At 38.1% G+C, this 15,511-nt stretch overlaps 1 protein-coding gene across 2 annotated transcripts; it reads left to right on the forward strand.

The window, feature by feature from the left end:
• The first annotated feature begins 645 nt into the window (after window positions 1–645).
• LOC119776290 (tumor necrosis factor ligand superfamily member 10-like) lies at window positions 646–13,311 on the forward strand. 2 transcript variants are annotated; one of them, XM_038274607.1, is made up of 6 exons: window positions 646–850; window positions 1,518–1,643; window positions 4,568–4,613; window positions 6,332–6,443; window positions 8,993–9,230; window positions 10,449–13,311. In XM_038274607.1, exons 1-6 carry the CDS (start codon window positions 743–745, stop codon window positions 10,656–10,658), a joined length of 840 nt encoding a protein of 279 aa, XP_038130535.1. In that variant the 5' UTR covers window positions 646–742; the 3' UTR covers window positions 10,659–13,311. The 2 variants fall into 2 exon arrangements, with proteins under 2 accessions (XP_038130535.1, XP_038130534.1); XM_038274606.1 differs by having other exon boundaries at window positions 648–850; window positions 6,332–6,448; window positions 8,995–9,230.
• Window positions 13,312–15,511: the final 2,200 nt, after the last annotated feature.

Below are 15,511 nucleotides of genomic sequence, written 5' to 3' on the forward strand. Positions count from 1 at the left end.
ATGATGCAATTAAGGAGTCAAGGGGAGTGGCGGCCTATTGGTGAGGGTGTAGAGCTTGGAATCCTGAGGTTCTGAGTTCAAAACCCCCTCCCTCCCCACAGACTGCCACCTTGACTCCCTGAGCAAAGACCCTTAACCCCACACTGCTCTCCACGCGCCGCACAATGGCAGCTCACTGGGTTAAATGCACAGATTTCATTTTGTTGCTCTGTACTTTTGAGACTGTTATGACAATCAAAAAATAAGAAAAAATGCTGTTCTCTATTAGGTGCCTTTTGTTTTTAGTTACCATTTCCCATCTTTATGTTGCCAAAAGAAACCAGAAGGTTTGTTCTGATCTTTTAATCATAAGATGTAATCGATTTTTGCCTTTAAAAGAAAAAAGGTTTGCCATTCTACTGGCTTTGATTGTGCCAAAAGTGTTTTTGTCCCTCTGCTTTTAAAGATCCGCAGATATGAAACTTACAATGAACTATAGAAATCTATCTGTGTTTTCTCAGCGCAGAAATGAAACAATAATCTTTCCGTGCTGGAACAACTCAAAGAAGGAACAGCTCCTCCTCCTCCTCCTCCTCCTCCTCCTCCTCCTCCTCCTCCTCCTCCTCCTCCTCCTCCTCCTCCTCCTCCTCCTCCTCCTCCTCCCTCTGTATGAAGGAGCGGGGAGAGCCATTGTTCTAGTCGTGGATCTCTGCAGAGGGTCACGCGGCCGCGTTGCTCGGGTACCGGACGGCGGTCTGTCGTTATGACGGGCTCTGGTCCGAAACTCGGCGTCCTGCTGCTGGTGGCGGTATTGCTGCAGACGGTGGTCGTCACCATCACGGTGCTGCATTTCACCTCGGCTCTAAACTCGGTGAGGAAGCTGTAAAAGTTGTTGGTTGATGAAGCGGAGACGCGCTCCGTCTTTGCGAATGACGCGCTGTGCGCAAAACTTATCCTGGAGGAACTGATTAGCTTCTGCATCTTCTGCGCACATTTGCATGAGATCTATTATAGAAATATCTTTTGTTTAAACCTGTGACACGCTCTGTTTTTGCTGAAGCCCTCCAGGGTACTTGGGTTATTATGTTCTGCACAACGGGTCACACCAGGCCATGCAAACTTAACACTTTCTTTCTTTTTAAGGATTCTTATTTTAAACCATGCATGTTAACGCATTTGAAGTAAGACCTGGTTTTTTTTCCCCTTTTAGTTTCTGCAGAGCATGCATGCACATATATCTTCTACTAATCTGGATTTACTGACTTCTGGTTCTTGTTTACATCAATTAATCATTAACCCAGATGAGATGGAGCAGCAATAAGTGGGAAATTAAACCTAAACAGATAAGAAGCAAAGAACTGGACACCTGCCAGGAAACATTCATGTTGACTCAGTTTTTTAGAAAGATGGTTAGGCTATTGCATCTCATATAAGCTCAAAATATAAGGATCAAGCTGTTTTATGAATAAGGTAAATCTAATCTGGAGAATGTCCTCAGAAAGTTTTAAATTTCTTTTTTTTTTTTTTTGTCTCCACAGATGAAAGAGACCTTCGCCAGAAGTAGCGTTTCCTGTTTGACGGGCTCTGATCTGCAGAGCATTAGTGCTGTGCAGGGTGATCTCTGCTGGCAGGTCACTCAGCAGTTTCACCTGCTCATAGAAAAGGTAATACAGGAGCTCCAACTATACAACAAAACACAAGTGGGAAAACTTAGCGACTCTGTGTCTAACCTAGCAGCAGAAACTGTGCTACCCACCAGTGTTTGTTGATTGGTTTGGAAATACGGTCATTTTTTGGCAAGCTGCTGTGGTTCAACAAGTTAATTTTGCCTCCTCTGCTCTGCATTATAACTTCCCACACTCTGGGTTCTGCAGACATTTTCAATCCCTCCTGCGCCTCCTCTGAAAACACTCAAATGCTTCACCAAAAGTACAGTTTAAAACAATGACATGTATTGGGTAATATTAAGACAAACGTTCTACCACTGGTAGTTTTTTCTTGTTAAGGAATAACTTAATTTAAACTTGGGAAAAGCCAATAATTGTCTCCATACTTCTGGGCTGTTGTGGATTAGGTCCCTTATGAAGTCGACACAAAGCTGAGATTAATAAAAACGGATTTTCAAATCTGGAAACCAGTGGAGTTGAAGCTATTCTTATTAATATGATTATCAGTGGCCTCCTGTGAACATTGGCAGCAGAAAAAATGTTGAAATGATCCAAATCTCTGTCACAGAGGCACAATGAGCTCCTTCATGGCTGCGATGTGATCCTCTGTGGGCTGATCAGCACAGGAATGCATTCACCTGCTCTGCTCAGGCACAAACCCGCTGAGTTCCTCTCGTTTGAATTCTTATTTATTCCTGTTTTTCTCTTTTTCCAGTGCTGCTATTTAATAACTTAATTCTGCTTTTTTTTCTTCCAGATTTGCAGGTTGAATTTACTGAGAAATAATCAGAATATGAAAAAAAAACATATCAATGTGGAGTCTCATTTAGAAATCAAGAAAAATCATAAACTCCCCAATTAATCTCCCAAATATTTCTGTATCAGATTCCTGTGGTTTGCCTCGTGATAATAAATTATGCATGCCACTTTGATTTTGCAAGACCCTTTTTACACTTTGACATAAAAAAAAACTAGCCACATGTTTCTGGTTTCTGAGCCTGAAGAGGTCTCCTCTGGTGTCTTTTGGCATCATCAGTTTATCTAGGCCTTTCTAGGAATGGGCTTATAACCTAAAGCAGGACTGACCATGCTGGAAACCTTTTCATGCCATATCTATATTCCATGTTCCCAGTGAGAAAACCTAGTGATGTATTTAGCAATGAGGACAGAAGAGTGGTTAAAAAAAACAACATAGGAACTTACCTCTCAAGTTGCACTGTGGCTCTTAATGGTTATAATTTTTTTTTTTATTTGTAAAGCACCTCCGACTTGGTATTGATATTTTATAACCTATAAAGAAACAACCTTGTCACATATCTGGTAAATGGAAAATTAAGAAAGCAGCAGAAAATAACATGTATGGATCCAGTTAACGGATCGGGTTCTGCTTTTCTTTATGTTAAAATGAGATTTTAACCACATTGGCTTTATCCAGCCTCATTGGAGGCTCTAATGTTGCTAATAATTTGATGAGAAACATGTCAGCTGTCTTTGAAAATTCCCACAATTTAAACCAAATTAGCATCGATCCAAACAGAGAAGAAGGTTCAGGTTTCAATGTACCATCTTAATATTAATACTAGTAGTTAAATTTGTTTTGAAGGGGTTTAAAACACTTTTTTTTTTTCATACAACATCTTGAGAAAACCAAACCATACAAATGCTGCTCAAAGAGCTATAGGCTTCAGAAATCAAATCAAAGCGGGACACAGCAGAGGAGAACAAAGCTTAAAAATTGGATGAATGAATCTGAAACGAAATACTACATTTCAAAACCTTGGAATTAAAACCTTATAACCAAGGTTTGTCGTAATGATAAGAAAAACATTGTGTTTATTGTCCTAATTCATTTTGTAAAAATTGGAGGTCGACGTCTCTAGGTTTCCCATCTGACAGACCTAGAGACGTAGCTCCAATATCACATCCTATTAATGTAAAACAACAATATGCAGCCTAAATCTATACTGGTTAATATTATGGACAAATAGTTCAGTTTTTAGTTTGCAGACGATAAAGACATGCCTCCAAAAATGTATGTTTTTCATGGAGTGCATTTGCAAACTGGAATCTCTCTTTTTTTTTTTGCTTTTTAAAAAAGACGGCTTCTTCCTCTCTGAGTGGCTTTTCAGCCCATAGTCCTGTTAGTGATTTTCAGCTGGTATCTTGTTTTACTTTATCTATTTTTTTCATGTTTTGTTTTGCATTTTGTCTGCTGTTGTTTTAGATTTTTTGCACACAAGGAACAGGAGTATCTGATGTTTCCGTTAAATTATTCTGCAGGTTTGCCTTAAGGGAGCTGAAAATTTGTACAATCAGATGGTTTTGTTTTTAATTGATTAATTCATCTATTAACTGTTATGTGTATTTACAACTAAAGTGATACTCAACAACAAAATCATGCATTGAAACAAATTCACGTGCCATCTAAAAACAAAATCATTATGTTCAAATATTAATTTTAATCCTGCTTTTTTGGTTTGACCAACTCAAACTAACTGCATAATGTGCTTTACTCTAAAAATGCAGAGGAACGTATGACATGAGGAACAAAAGAGGGATCAGTTTACAGGAAAGGATCTTCTGCCCGTCTGAACATGAAAGCCTCTTGTTTTTAAGCGAAGGAAACTTCCTGGTCCTGATTTCAGCACATTTTCAGGGTCAAAGTCAAACAGCAGTGTGCCAGGCAGGCCTGTGGAATGAGCTGATTGCTCTTTGCTGCAGAAACAAGTTCAAACTGCAGTTTTATGTCCTGTAGGTTCTGTTTCCAACAACATGTTGAGTCTTCCTCAATACTTGTTAAAGACACATTTCAATTGAAAGGTGTCAGACAGAAAAACGTGTAACTTATCAAGATGGGAACAAGCAAAAAGCACAAACAGCGTGGGACGCTTCATAATTCTTTGCATCTGTTCTTCCTGCAGTCTCTGTCTCAGCGTTACCAGAGGCGGATTTCATCAGCAGTGAGAGGTGAGAAAACTGATTCCAAATGCAAAAAAAGATACAATGCGATAATTGAAAAAACAAGTAAAACACTCTTTTTATGACATGATGGAATAACAGTCTGGTTTCTAGTAGGTTCATGGATTAGTTAAAATATTACCAGAAGGAAATAACAAACACATTGTGGGATTTGTTTCTATTTATTAAGTTAAACCAAAATAAAAATTCACTGAAAGTAGCAGCCAGGCGCTGCAGATTAGAGATATAGAAAAAAGGCTTCTAGTGTGATGTTTGCTGACACTATGCTAAGGTGGACAGATCTCTGCAATTAGCTTAGAGAAGTTCCAAAAAAATAAAAAATAAAATAAACAATCCACTGGACTTTGTTTCCAAGTTTGAAGACATTTAAAAGCTTTTTTGATTTAATTTGAATTGAAAAAGGTTCCTGGATGGGAAGCGAAACGTCTCCAAACTTTAATTTTTTATTTTTACTTTTTTTAAATGAATAGGACCTGGAAGACTGAGAATTCAATTCATTTCAGGTTATTTCTATAGCGCCAATTCACAACACGTCACCTCAAGGCATTTTACTGTTCACCAGATCATCCAGTCAAATGGATTCAAAGTTTTCTATCTTAAGAAAACCAGTTGATTGCATCGACTCATTGATTCGAATACAATCCCTCACACTAAGCATGCTTGTAGCGACAGTGGAGAGGAAAAACTCCCTTTTAACAGGAAGAAACCTCCAGAACCAAATTCAGTGTGAGCGGCCATCTGCTGAGGCCGACTGGAGTTCAAGGAGACAGAAGCAGAGATACAAAAAGCAGCTATAAAAGGCGGCCCCGTCCAGGAAACACACAGCCAGGCAGACGAGCTCCAAGCCAGCTCCCATGCCAGAGGACGAAGAGAGCACATCCAGCCAGTCACAGTCAGAGAAACAGAACTACACTGGAAAACAAGCCGATCTCCAGCATCTATAAACAAAGGTGTTGATGGCAGCAGCACAGCTGATAATTCTCTCCAGGATGGAGTCACAGAATCTTCACCAACATACCTTACAGGAGCTACTTCTGCCTCTGGGAAAGGTTATAAGGCCCGTCTCAATGTATATAAAGTCAGAAACATTATTCACAAGTGGAAAATATTTAAAACATCTGTTGATCCCTTAGGAGTGGATGTTCAAAGACATAAAACTCAAGAGCTCTATGTTCAACTCTGCAAGTGAAAAAGAGTCATTTTATGGGCTGTTTGGAAAGGTTTGTTAGGAAAAGCTCAATCGCTTTAAGAACAGCAATAGAAAAAAATCAGTAAAAAACCAATCAAAAAAAAAAAAAAAAACCCACCTCAATCATCTATAAAACATAGTGGTGTAAGATTAATGATCTGGGCAGGTTTTGCAGCCGAAGGACAAAGGAAACCTCTTGTCGTCAAGTCAGTTGTGAACTCTTTTATATGAAGGATTTCTAAGTAAAATGTTCTGCCATCTGTCTGACATCAAAAGTTTTGTTCAAACTGGTTCATTAATTATCCTAAAAACAGCAACAAAACTTCTATGACCGACTAGCTGTCAGTCATGGTGTTATGGTGGGATATAAAGGAAAAAAAAACATTGTCTGTTGCATATCTGAGGTTAAATTCAAGCCTTAGTGAGGTCTAGATTTTTTTAATGTAACACTCAACATAGCATTTAAAGATATTTCTCCATCTCTGTGTTTTTTTCTACTTTTTAATCTCTATGTTAGATGAAGTATCCCGTGTGCTGCCCTCGCTTGTAACGGACGATAGGGCTTCACCTCGCCCCAAAGTCGCTGCTCATGTTACGGGCAGCTTTGTAGCCAAACTGGAGCGCAGTGGTGGAGGTAAGAAAATCCTAAACAGACCCAGGTTAGCTCTCTAAAGGAAACTAAAGTGTTACTGATAGAAAGAATCGTGTTTTAAAGTAATTTAAAATTCATGTTTTGTTGCGCAAACAAAATGGGATCCTTGAAGATAAAGCATCTGCTACATGTTAAGTTCTTAAAAACAAATATATCACTGTGTGTTGGAAGATAAAGGCAAGCTGTATGTAGAAAGACAGTGATTATATTAGTCTGTATTACCCAGTAAATATAAACAACTTAGTAAGTTTTTAATATACAGCATGGCAATGTGGCTGTGCAGAAAAAAGGCTCTCAGTTTGAATCGGGTCTTTCTGCAGAGCCCTTCTTACACGCTGCGTGGAAACTTTTCTAGCTTCTTCTTTCTCCTCCTACTAGTGATGAGTCCAGCAACACTGATGCCTCGCTGCATGCATGGAGCCCATAGAACAAAATACTGGGCGTGTTGTTTCAAGAAAGTCATGTGACCGATACAGGAGTTGTCTTTAACTGAATGACGCCCTAAACTGTTTTTTAAAAATATGTACCTGTCAACATAATGCATTTGCTAAAATAAATCTCATCTTTATCATTCAAATTATCAAGAATTTTGGAGCAGCCTTAAAGGAATAGGAACGTTTCAGCCATTGCTTTTTTATTTAAATTATCTGTGTGTTCAAATTGACTGTTAGTTTATTTACTGTTTTTACTGTACTTATTGTTTTAAAAATATGATTTAAAATCCTACTCCACAAACATACTCATTCACATTTCCCCCTAAATTTTCACGTTGTGATATATAATCACATTATTTATTGGCTGCATCTAAAAATATCAAAGATATTTTCAATTTAAATACAGATATGAAATAATACAATATAGCCTTAAATAGCTTATATTATATAATTGTTCTATGTCATCAAATCAGTTCAGTTTAGTCTGTCAAATAAGCTGCCTGTAGTGTGTTTAAAAGTCCAACAGGTGTCAGTATTCTGTGAGATAGTATCAAAGCAGTATTATTACAGTTTGGCAAAGTGTCCAAACGCCTCCAGATGCCTCATTAATCCATCACTACCTCCTACTGTCTAAATCTATTTTTTATCCCATAATGTTGTGATGTTCTGCAGACCTGTCCAGGTCCAACCCTAATAACAGCTAGAAATGGTCATCCTGCACAAACAGCTGCATGTAGATGATGGAAGGATGGATATAATGTGCTATAAAACAAAATCCCAGGAACTTCAAAACAATATTTTGTCAGAGTTTGACGTTTCTGCGCTTTATTATTTATATCTTTAGGTTTTTACGGCACTAGTGGCTAGTTTTTTTGACAGTGGGCTGACAGGACAGGGGGTATTAGAGAGGGGGAGAGACATGTGGCAAAGAACCACAGGTTGGATTCAAACTCTGGTCGTCCACGTGGAGGACTAAGGCCTCCGTAGATCGGTCGTACGGCTAACCAATGCACCTACTAACCAATGCACGAAGTTTCTACGCTTTTAACTTCAAATTAGCAGCTATTCATGCCAGCCTCTAAGTTAACATGATCCAACCGTAAACAATTGTTTAACCTTTTCTCTAACGTAAAAAAAAATAAAATTTATACAGGGTTTCCGCGGGTCATTAAAAATCATTAAAAGTCATTTAATTATTATTTTTTAAATTAAGGCCTTAATTGGCATTAAAATTCATTAAATGTGTTTATTGTGGCATTTAAAATGCTTTATTTAAAAAAAATGTTTGAGTCAGAGAAAAAGCTAGAGAATGGGGGGGAAGCAAATTTCAACAAAAGTGGTGGGAAAACTAGGAATTCGGGACATGGCTGCAGCCTGTCGACTGGTACCTGTTGGTGGCATTATAATTATTTCTAAGAGCATTAAAATGCTTTAAATTTGAGTATTTATTCCTGTATAAACCCTGTATACAAATTAAGCAAGTCTATGGTAATTTAAAAGTTAATTTGTTCGAACTTCCTGTATCATCTAGCTTTGCTGCACATTAAAAACAAAATGCAGCTGCAACTTAAATGGATTACTTCAATAATTGAATCCAGTTGATCCAACTTAATTTATTTAATTTATAAATTGACAACTTAAATTAATTTGGGTAAACTTAATTCAGTTTCTTATTGAATTAAAGTAATTCATCTAAGTTGGAGCTTCATTTTGTTATTCTCTCTCACTGTGCACTTTAGCTGACAGATTATACAAATGAAGCAAATATTTAAACTGAATGTTCAGTTTTTTTATCTTGTTGCCGCTAACTGTACTGCAATGCTAACTGTACCTGCTATCAACAATAAGTGTATATTTAATTTCCATTGACTTTTTATTTTATTTTCATGAAAGTATTTTTTTTTTCCTTGAGTAAAACGAATGTCGAGTTGCCAATTTAACAATTAAAAGCCCCAGCCTCTTAAGATAATGCTTTAATTTGCAGTATTGCAAACTTACACGCTGTTTATATCAAATTGATTTTCTAAACTCCAATGTTTATAAGAAATGCACTCTGTTGGTCCTACTTTAAATGTTTAATGTTTCTGATTTCAGCTCCAGTCCCTGCTGGGCGACGGGTTCAGGGTCAAAAGATCACTTGGTGGGAGGGTCAGAAGGGCCTTGCGTTCCTGCAGGACGTGCAGCTGCTGGACGGGGAGCTGGTGGTGTTGCAGCCCGGCCTCTACTACGTCTACGCCCAGACGTACTTCAGGCACACCCACTCCCTGGAGGAGGACGGTGAAGAGGTAGAGGACAGAGGGAAACCACTGCTGCAATACGTCTACAAAAAGGTAAGGGACTCTAGGTAGACGCAATGCTTCTTCTTTCTGGACTTTGCTTGATTTTTGCCACATTTTACTAATTAGCTGTGCCTAAATGTTGCTTCTAATGACTCACCACCCTTGGTATAATTTGAATAAAGATTTTAAACCTTTTAAAATCAAATTCTGATGTTGAGGAAAATTGATCCCAGCCTGTCAGAGCGAAGCCAGCCTGTCTTCAGCTCTTCAGGATTTTAGTTTCTGTTAAATTCCCACCAGACTGATGATTTAAATCAATCCTAGCCAAAATCCTGTGCCTGTCAAAATTAATGACAAATGTGGAGCCTGACAGTTTCAGTATGTCTTCTTTTATGAAATAATAGACCAGCAGTTCTTGAGAAAAGTGACAATCGTTCAATAAGAACTGCAAGTACTGGTGTGGTAAACTAATGCTGTGAAGCTTTTTTTGTTTGTTTTGAAAAGCAAAGTCATGGCTTGTTGGAGGGAACAGTTTTCTAACATGGAGACATATTATCATAGGAAACATGTGAGGAAGTCGAGGAAAATAAAAATTCAGATCACAGCCTTAGCTGGACTCCCCACATACTTTGGTTCTGGTTTGTGTTTGGTCTTTTATTTTTCTAAACCAGCGTAGATGCTACGGCTCCCAGAAGTTCATTCTTTAAGCCATAAATACTGTTTTAATTTAAAAGGAATAAAAGTTTTTATGATTATCAATTGTACCAGCACTTCATTTAAAAATGAGTTTATGGACAGTTGAATGTGTTTAGAGTAAACTATAAATAATAAATCTGATTAGGCTGTTTCATTAGAATCAGTAGCCCTTATTTTGTTCTATGTGAAGCAACAGTGCTGCCTTTTTAAATCAAAAGGGGTTCTTTATTTATACGTTGTTTAAAGCCCTTCAATGTTTTTAAATTGTTTAAAAGCAGTCTTAATGCTTTGTCATTTCAAGGCGTTTTTTAAGTAATCACTTTCCTTTCCATTTGCTAAGCGAGGTGTTTTTAAAGCCACTTTCCTTTGAGCTATGACTTTTTAGACATAATAATCCAGCAAATGCCAAATAATTAGCTTCCAAGTCTTCAGACTTTATAGTTTTTGAGAGAGAACCTGTTTTAAGTTGGAATTAGACTGTTAGATTGGCTCAGTGGCAGCTGACTGAACATCTAACAAAAACTTTGTTTCTCTGCTTTCTTTCTATTTTCTGTCTCCACCTTTTCTCCCCAGGTGAACTCCTACCCCGTCCCCATCCTGCTGATGAAGACCAGCCGGACATCCTGCTGGTCTCGGGGTTCCGACTTCTCTCTGCACTCCGCCCACCAGGGGGGGCTGTTCCCGCTCACGACTGGCGACCGCCTGTTCGTGACCGTCACCAATGCCTCTGCTGTGGACATGGATGAGAAGAGCAGCTTCTTCGGAGCGTTTCTCGTCAGTTAGAGGGTTGATTGAAGGAAACTGACATCATGGCGGCGTGGTTTTTCAAAAACGATCAAACTGCTGCAAGCATCAGACCGCCCTGAGACGTCTCCTCTTTTTGTCTTAAGGGATCAGTAACTGAACAAAATCTTGATAACACTGGTTTACCTGGCAGAAGGGACCTACTGAAAACATGAGGACGGAGTATGGACCCGACTGTTTCTGATCTGCAAACATTTCCTGAGACCACAGTGCTTTAATTCTAGCAATGGTTGAAGAGCTTTTCTGAGTAGATCAGTTCCAACAGCGATTTCCAAATGTTAGAGAAAATTCACCTAGAAGCTGACCATCTTCCAGCTTAGACAGTTATGCAGTGTTGCATAATTTTTTTTAATTTTTTTTTAGGGGTAAATCTCTGTTATTTCTGAATTTTGCATAACAGCAGTTTGAATTTGCAGTTTGTCACTATTTTCGCTATTTAGAAAGCTTAATACATTTGAGATACATATTCTATCCTGCGAAACCCCTTTAGGCAAAGGGAAAATTTTCTCCAAAACGTTAGAGATAGTAAACTTTTAATTCAAAATGTGTTAAATTAAATCCTTTCTGCCTGAATGTATTTTAAGTTTTATAAAATATTTGTATGTGGATTCAGGCAAGAATGAAATGCTTTGGATATAGTTAATTTAAGTATAACACATCTAAATGATATATCTTTTAGTTTGCAGATTCATGTAATTAGGCATAACTGGACATAATTCCAACCACCAGACGTCAGGAAGGGGTTTCCAGCACAAACATTATCATCTTTGTCTAAGACACAGCGGTTGGTATTTTATGAGCCCCGTTGTAAAAGTGGTTTAGGTTATATTTACATTAAACATCATGGATTTAAGTCTGACAGTCATAAATAGATGTAAAGAAATTTAGCATCTGGCCACAAAAGAGCTCATATCCAAATCTCTACCATTTAGAGGAAAATATGGAGAGCTGTGGTTTCCCTATGACTTTAAAGCCGCAAATGAAACGTAAACATTGCAGAACAATTACATTTATATTTTTTTTCCAGCGTTATGAACGTTTATACTTCATTGGAGGGATCATCTACATTAAATTGAAAAAAATCAACCTGAATTAAGGTTTATTTAAAGTCTCAACTAAGTTTGCAGCCTTCTTCACTTTCTTTAGTTTTTCTGAAAACATTTTCAAACATGTGCTCTATTAAAAGAAACAAAACATGTCATAACTCCCCCAGGCCACTAGGAGGCACTATACTGCTCCTCCTTTAAAGTGAAAAAACAAGGCAGGAAGCAGGTGCTATAAGCATGGCTAATAAATCACAAAATTTGCTAGTTTAGAATGTCTATATTAAACATGCAAATGTAAAATGTTATACTGTTTTTAATTCAGTAGCTAATTTAAAAGGTTTTATCTTGCAATAGCGTTCTTGATACACTAAAACAGAAATCTCTGAAGAAAAAAGTATTGTCAAATTTTGAAATCATGCTGACATATGGAGGTATAAATTTGCCCAAAAAATGTTGCAAATATAAACCATTGAAGGCTGCTAACGCATATTTACCACCTAGTGGAAAAAATGAGCAACTGCAGTTTAACCATTGCGATTTCCACGCGGATGTTGTAAAAACTGCTGTCAAACGTTAGCTTAAAACTCCTGTGAGTTTTCAGCGCCACTCATAAAACTGCGATCAGATTCTCTTGATTTATTTTTTCCAAGAAGATGTAAATACTAAGCTATATATTTTGCATTTTATTTTTGTAAGCCTTTTTCTATTTTTTTTCCAGCGATGTGATCAACATAAAGGGACAATCCAAACCCACTAAAACAACATGAATGGATGTGTACATTGTAAAATCTTTTAACAGCCTGCATTTCTTATTCTGTGGTTTGTTTTTGTTGAAAGAAATTAATTGCTTTGTCTCCAATCCTGCAGCTTATTAAAGCCTCCCTAAGATTGGTATTTCTGCTATGTTGAACGACCTGCAGATCTAGAAAAACATGGTGCTGTCATGAAATGTTGCAGTGAGCAACGCCAGATGCTCCCTGAGGAAACAAAGATGATTATCAGATGTTAGAGGTTGCATCATGGTTTGCGTGTACCTGTTTTCTACGTCTGTAATCTTTTGAGACCTGCTTGAGCAGCTTCCAAGTTGTACCGTCAGCTGATTTACTTACAGTAATTGACCTTGAAGCAGCACAAAGAAAACAATATACAAAAACAAGAAGTGTTGGCCTGCTAGGTGCAACACACAGTACAAGCAGGTTTAAAAGAAGAAACAGAGTAAAATTAGACACAAATAAGATTTTTAAATGACATAAATGCAGCACTCAGTGGAGACACTAAATCTCTCGTTGTGAATGCTTAATTAACACGTGTCCAATAAAGTTTTAGTGACTTATGAAACCGATCCAAGGCTTTAAAGACTTTGAAGTGAAAATCAAAAAGGTTTGATCTCTCCATGCTTAAAAGCATCATAGTCATATTGTTTTTTATTAGTCTGCCAGAGAGGCCGTAAAACAGTCTGATTGAGGGTTTGTAAACATGTGACAGTGTGCCTGATAGAAAACACCTGAATGTTGCTAAATGTTATTCAGAATGTAAATATGTGAAATAAATATGCTTTTAAATAAAGAATCAGCATATTTGTCTAAGAAAGGTTATTTTTTCAAATGCTTTGATAACTGATGATCAACTTGGATTTCCGAAGGCTTAAGAAAATTATTGCGTTGTTCTTCAAGACTTCTGTAATATTCTCTGACCTGCTGGATAAACCTCTGAACTTCATCTTTTTTATTGTCTTGTTAGAGTTGGGAGTGTGTTTGTGTGCAGCTGTTTTGAACAATAACCCGCCTGGGTTTATATCTGGGTGCTGCTTTCCTGACCTCAGCTCCAGCATTTCAATATTCTAATGTTATATCTCCTTCATCATTAGTTCATTGATACTGGAAAATCCACAGACCATCACCAGATTGTCCCTGGATTGTTGGGAGGCATGTTTGATGTTTTGATCAAACGCTTGATTCATTGCAGTGCTCTTAGACAAATCTGGGAGCAAACCAACTCCCTCTAATTAGAAACAATCAACAAAGATGGATTGTAACAGGATGCAGGGAAGTGGAACATCTAGAGAACAGATGGAAACAATCAAATCTTCACCCTCATACTTTCTTCAGAATTTTAAATCTGTTCTTGATAGTTTTCTCAGACCCCGCTGCAATTGTTTGATTAAGCTTTGCACTGGTGGCAAATGATAATGAAACTCATAGGGCCTTCTTGAAGGCTCATGTTACCCTGAGCTATCTCTATAGTTTTGCTGCTATAGGCTTACTCTGCTGGAGGACATAGGGACCCCTTATTCATCATTCTGTTAGATCAATCTCTAACGCTCTCTTTGCTTTTTCTCATAGTAGCTTCACCTGTTTGGCTGTGACTCCATCCTGGAGAGAAATATCAGCTGTGCTGCTGCCATCAACGCCTTTGTTTATAGATGTTTGAGATCGGCCTGTTTTTCAGTGTGGTCCTGTATCTCTGACTGGCTAGAATGTGCTCTCTTCATCCTCTGACATGGGAATTGGCTCGGTGCTTGTCTGCCTGGCTGTGTGTTTCCTGGACGGGGCCGCCTTTTACAGCTGCCTTTTGTATCTCTGCTTCTGTCTCCTTGAACCCCAGTCGGCCTCGGCAGATGGCCGCTCACACTGAGCCTGGTTCTGCTTGAGGTTTCTTCCTGTTTAAAGGGAGTTTTTCCTCTCCACTGTCGCTACAAGCATGTTTAGTGTGAGGGATTGCCTTCAAGTCAATGAGTTGATGCAATCAACTGGTTTTCTTTAGAATAAATTTGACTGTATGATCTAATTAAATTGTAAATAGCCTTAATATGACATGTTGTGAAATGGCGCTACATAAATAAACTGAATTCAACATCCTGAAGTCTTCTTACTGTGGGATATTATGTTTGCAAGTGTTTTTAAGTATAAAAGCTACACTACATTTTTAAGGGATGTGTTCCTGTTCAGACTGACATGAAATTACTTGTGTAGCTTTTGAACCCAGAGAGATAATCCATTGACATTTTTATCTGCAAAAAATATAAATAATATTAAATATTTTTGTGATGCACAGATGAGACTTCTGAGGTTACTGAAACTACAGTAGACTCAGGTGAAGGAATTGATAATTGTCTACTTGACAGATCAGTTTGTGAGTCTAAAGTACACCTGTCCAGGTAATCAGCAGCAATGGAGAACCATGGGGGGGACGGTACTCTCACCTTTCCTTAACTCTGTACACCTCTGACTACCAGTACCAGAGAGTCCCGTCATCTGCAGAAACACTGGGATAACTGCAATCATTGGGTGCATCAAAGATGGAGCAAAAGCTGAGTACACAGAGCTGGTGATACGCGTTGAACCGGTGTGGAAACAATCAGCTGATAGCATGGAGATAATTGTAGATTTCAGAAGAAACAAGAACAAGATGAATCCTACTAACATGGGAGAAGAAGTGAAGGTGGTTGAGGAGTATAAATACCTTGGTGTTCACCTGGACAAAAAAACTAGACTGGAGACAACAATGAAGCGTCTGCAAGAAGGACCTATTGGACTTCCTAAGAAAGCTTAGGTTCTTCAGTGTTTGCAGGATCTAAATGTCTGCTTCAAACTAGAAATCTCTATGTGTTTGAGCTTAAACACATGTACCCCTAAAAGTGACCATTAACCTGAGAAGATGTGAGAGGATTCAGTAATTTAATCTGCACCGCAGATTCTGGGTCAGTCTGGTTAAAATTAGGGGCCAATTTAGACAGGAAGTAGATCTGACCTGTAGATCTACTTTACTCTAGAAATATTACAACTA

This window comes from Cyprinodon tularosa, unplaced genomic scaffold (genome assembly GCF_016077235.1).
Source record: "Cyprinodon tularosa strain WSP-4 unplaced genomic scaffold, ASM1607723v1 ctg921, whole genome shotgun sequence".
NCBI classification, from domain to species: domain Eukaryota; kingdom Metazoa; phylum Chordata; class Actinopteri; order Cyprinodontiformes; family Cyprinodontidae; genus Cyprinodon; species Cyprinodon tularosa.

Excerpts from the sequence above, each read along its gene's own strand:
- LOC119776290 (XM_038274606.1), top strand. The coding sequence starts at position 743 with ATGACGGGCTCTGGTCCGAAACTCGGCGTCCTGCTGCTGGTGGCGGTA. Across the intron at positions 851-1,517 it reads TCACCTCGGCTCTAAACTCG|ATGAAAGAGACCTTCGCCAG; the intron begins GTGAGGAAGCTG and ends TTGTCTCCACAG. Across the intron at positions 1,644-4,567 it reads TTCACCTGCTCATAGAAAAG|TCTCTGTCTCAGCGTTACCA; the intron begins GTAATACAGGAG and ends TTCTTCCTGCAG.